Consider the following 2,983-nt stretch of genomic DNA (forward strand, 5'->3'; position numbering starts at 1 on the left):
ACATCAAATTTCACGAACATTTCATAATCAAAAGTTGTAATTATGCAGGCCAAACCAGACTCATGCCGGCCCATGAGCATGTTAATAAAATGAATAAGGGATTAATGTTCGTTATATATAAAAAAATAATTTTATCTCATATACATACATAAAAATGTATGAGATTCATGTGAAGTCATATAAAGAGAAGAAAAAGAAAAAGAAAAATATAAGCCCAATATACTTCTGTATTTATAGTTGAAATAAAATTATCTCTAACAATATGATAAAGGGAGAGGTTATATTTACAAATCAAATAGTTTACAAACTCTTACAACCATATCATAACCGTTGATTTCCTTGTGAATTAATAATTAATTAATAAATTTGATTTTCAAAAATCTTAACCGTTGATTTACGAAAATCAACGGTTAAGATATGATTGTAAGAAGATGTAAACAAAAATAAGTTGTAAGTATAATCTCCCCTATGATAAACACAAATCCCTAGTAATAATAATAATAAGCAATTCGTCAAAATCTTCCCCTGATAAAATACTATCATGAAAAAAAAATATTTATATAATGCGCACAAAAGTTAAAATATATTAAATTTCCAAATTTAATTTTTTTTGTATTTATGGAAACTTTTGTAATCTTCTCCTCTTTAAATTAGCATTATTATTTTTGCCTTAAATGGAAAACTGGCTTTTAAATTAATTGAATCAAATAATAGTTATCAACATCTGATTTTTTTTAAATCTGTATATATTCAAAATATTATATTTATTATTAATAATGATGATAATTTAACAGTTAATTCTGTAATTTTTCAATCTAATAAAAAAAATAATAACACCAGTTTAATAAAATTTATGTTGAATAAAAAAGTAGAGACGGAGGAAGAATCAAATTTAAGACGGATTGGAATTTAGCCATCGGGCATAACCGCCCAACCCTTAAAAGAGCAAATTGACAAAAAAAAAAAAAAAAAAAAAAAAAAAAAAATCCTCCGTAGGATATATGGAAAAGAGGTTTAGAAAATAGTATATTTTTAGGGGTTTGATTTTTTCATGTTACATAAGAATTCAATTCTTATGTTGTGACTCAAGTAATGGTGAGTTCCACATTTATTAAAAAAAAAAAAAAAACTACACGCAAATTGAAAGGTCGTAACATTGAGAAATGAGAATTTGAGAATTGAATTCTCATTTCTCATGCAAAATGTTTTCCCATATTTTTATTGAGATTTATTAAATCTCATGTTACATGAAGTGACACAAATATGTGAAATTTATAATTTAAAAAAAAAATTGATACAAAATTCTATAGTATAAGACAAATATCTTAAGCATTATTTCCAATTTTATTTTATGCCTTGAAATTGAGATTAACTTGTTCAATAATAATATTATGAGCCAGCATGCTCAAGACACAGAAAGAGAAAGCATGAGAAACCATCTAGAGTAGAATTTGTCAAATACAACTGCCAAAGGAAGGTGTATGAATTTTTTTCGTTACATGATGTCAAGCATAACAACAGGTGTAGTTTTGGTGATTAGACCAACTGATAATAAAACTACATAATAATGCAGAAAAGACTCGATTACAAGACCAACACACACCCATACACACACATCAAAGATACATCTTAAGTATTTCACAACCTACATACATATTCAAGTAACAAAGCCTAAAGTTTTGGCACATTTAAGTGACCTCGGTTACTAAATACTTTATTTGAAAGGAGAAGCACACAAACAACAAAAGACAAGTACTCTAATATTATGCCTCCAATCTACTCAATGCCTGTCCTCTTTCTTATCTGCACAATGAAATCATAGACTTTTTCCTGTTCAGGGAGAGACTTGGAAACACTCTCTTTCTGCATGCACCTCTTGGCCCAAGCAACAAACTTGGGGCACTCCTTCTCTGTGTTAATGTTGCCAAAGATTTCATAGCCTTTGAACCAAGTGTAGAATGGAATAACGGCTATATCTACAAAACCAAACTTGTCTCCTCCAAAATAAGCCTTGTCTCCAAGCTGTTCCTCCAACAATTTAATGGCATCCATGAAGTCCTTCTTGGCAGCTTCTTGTTCTTCTCCTTTTGTTGTCCAAAGCTTCCTTCCAATTTCATATATCTATTTGACAATTGAGAATAAACACACTCAATTAGACCATAAAATGCAACAATGAGAAAGGGGAAGGACCACTAACGACCAATACTTAACTAATATCCATCACAGCTATACTAGAAGAGTTGTTAAAGATAATCCAGATGCTTTTTGTTGTTTGACATAAGAGGCACTTACTGTCTAATGACTCTCTAATAAACAGGATCTTTTGCTACATATATATAAAGGAGGCAGAGGAATATTAAAAAAACAAAAGAACAAAACTTTCAAACAGGAAAAGTAGTTCAACTAATAGTAATGACCAAAGATTGGTGGTGGAGAATCTTGAAAGAAAAAAGGGTATAATAAAAGTAGCTATTCATATTTCCTCATGGGGTCCATTTTCCAAAGTATGTCAATATATACTAAAAGTATATCAATAAAAGGAAAGGCAAAAAATTACAAGCAACAATCTCAAAAATTAACACAAAAGGGTACCTTCTTGTCGACAAAATCAGCCCAGAATCTAGCATGTGCTCTCTGGTAAGGATCAGAAGGCAACAAAGGAGATCTATCATTCCAGACCTCATCAATGTACTGAACAGCAATGAGAGACTCACAAATGGGCTTGCCATTGTGAATGAGAACCGGGATTTTCTTGTGAACCGGGTTCATTTGTAGGAGAAGAGGACTCTTGTTCCTCAAGTCCTCTTCTTTGTAATCATACTTGATACCCTTTTCAGCAAGTGCAATCCTAACCCTCATCCCAAAAGGACTTGCCCAGAAATCTAGTAGAACCACCTCATCCGCCATTCTTATAGTTAAGATATAGTACAGAAAGATGAAGAAATGACAAGAACTCAAAGAAGTGAATTGTAATGAGAAGAAA

General features: G+C 30.8%; 1 protein-coding gene across 2 annotated transcripts; it reads right to left on the reverse strand.

Moving 5' to 3' along the window:
• Positions 1-1,459: 1,459 nt before the first annotated feature.
• On the reverse strand, positions 1,460-2,983 carry LOC133314062 (probable glutathione S-transferase). Of its 2 annotated transcripts, XM_061515499.1 has the most exons (3): positions 2,732-2,983; positions 2,593-2,650; positions 1,460-2,121 (listed from the first exon to the last, which is right to left on the reverse strand). In XM_061515499.1, the coding sequence occupies exons 1-3, from the start codon at positions 2,905-2,907 to the stop codon at positions 1,777-1,779; spliced, it is 579 nt and encodes a 192-aa protein (XP_061371483.1). In that variant the 5' UTR covers positions 2,908-2,983; the 3' UTR covers positions 1,460-1,776. The 2 variants fall into 2 exon arrangements, with proteins under 2 accessions (XP_061371483.1, XP_061371482.1); XM_061515498.1 differs by having other exon boundaries at positions 1,525-2,121; positions 2,593-2,978.

This window comes from Gastrolobium bilobum, unplaced genomic scaffold (assembly GCF_033153095.1).
Source record: "Gastrolobium bilobum isolate Gb01-03AN ecotype WA unplaced genomic scaffold, APGP_CSIRO_Gbil_v1 utg2368, whole genome shotgun sequence".
Taxonomy (NCBI): Eukaryota; Viridiplantae; Streptophyta; class Magnoliopsida; order Fabales; family Fabaceae; genus Gastrolobium; species Gastrolobium bilobum.

Excerpts from the sequence above, each read along its gene's own strand:
- LOC133314062 (XM_061515498.1), bottom strand. The coding sequence starts at position 2,907 with ATGGCGGATGAGGTGGTTCTACTAGATTTCTGGGCAAGTCCTTTTGGG. Across the intron at positions 2,122-2,592 it reads CTGATTTTGTCGACAAGAAG|ATATATGAAATTGGAAGGAA; the intron begins GTACCCTTTTGT and ends ATTGTCAAATAG.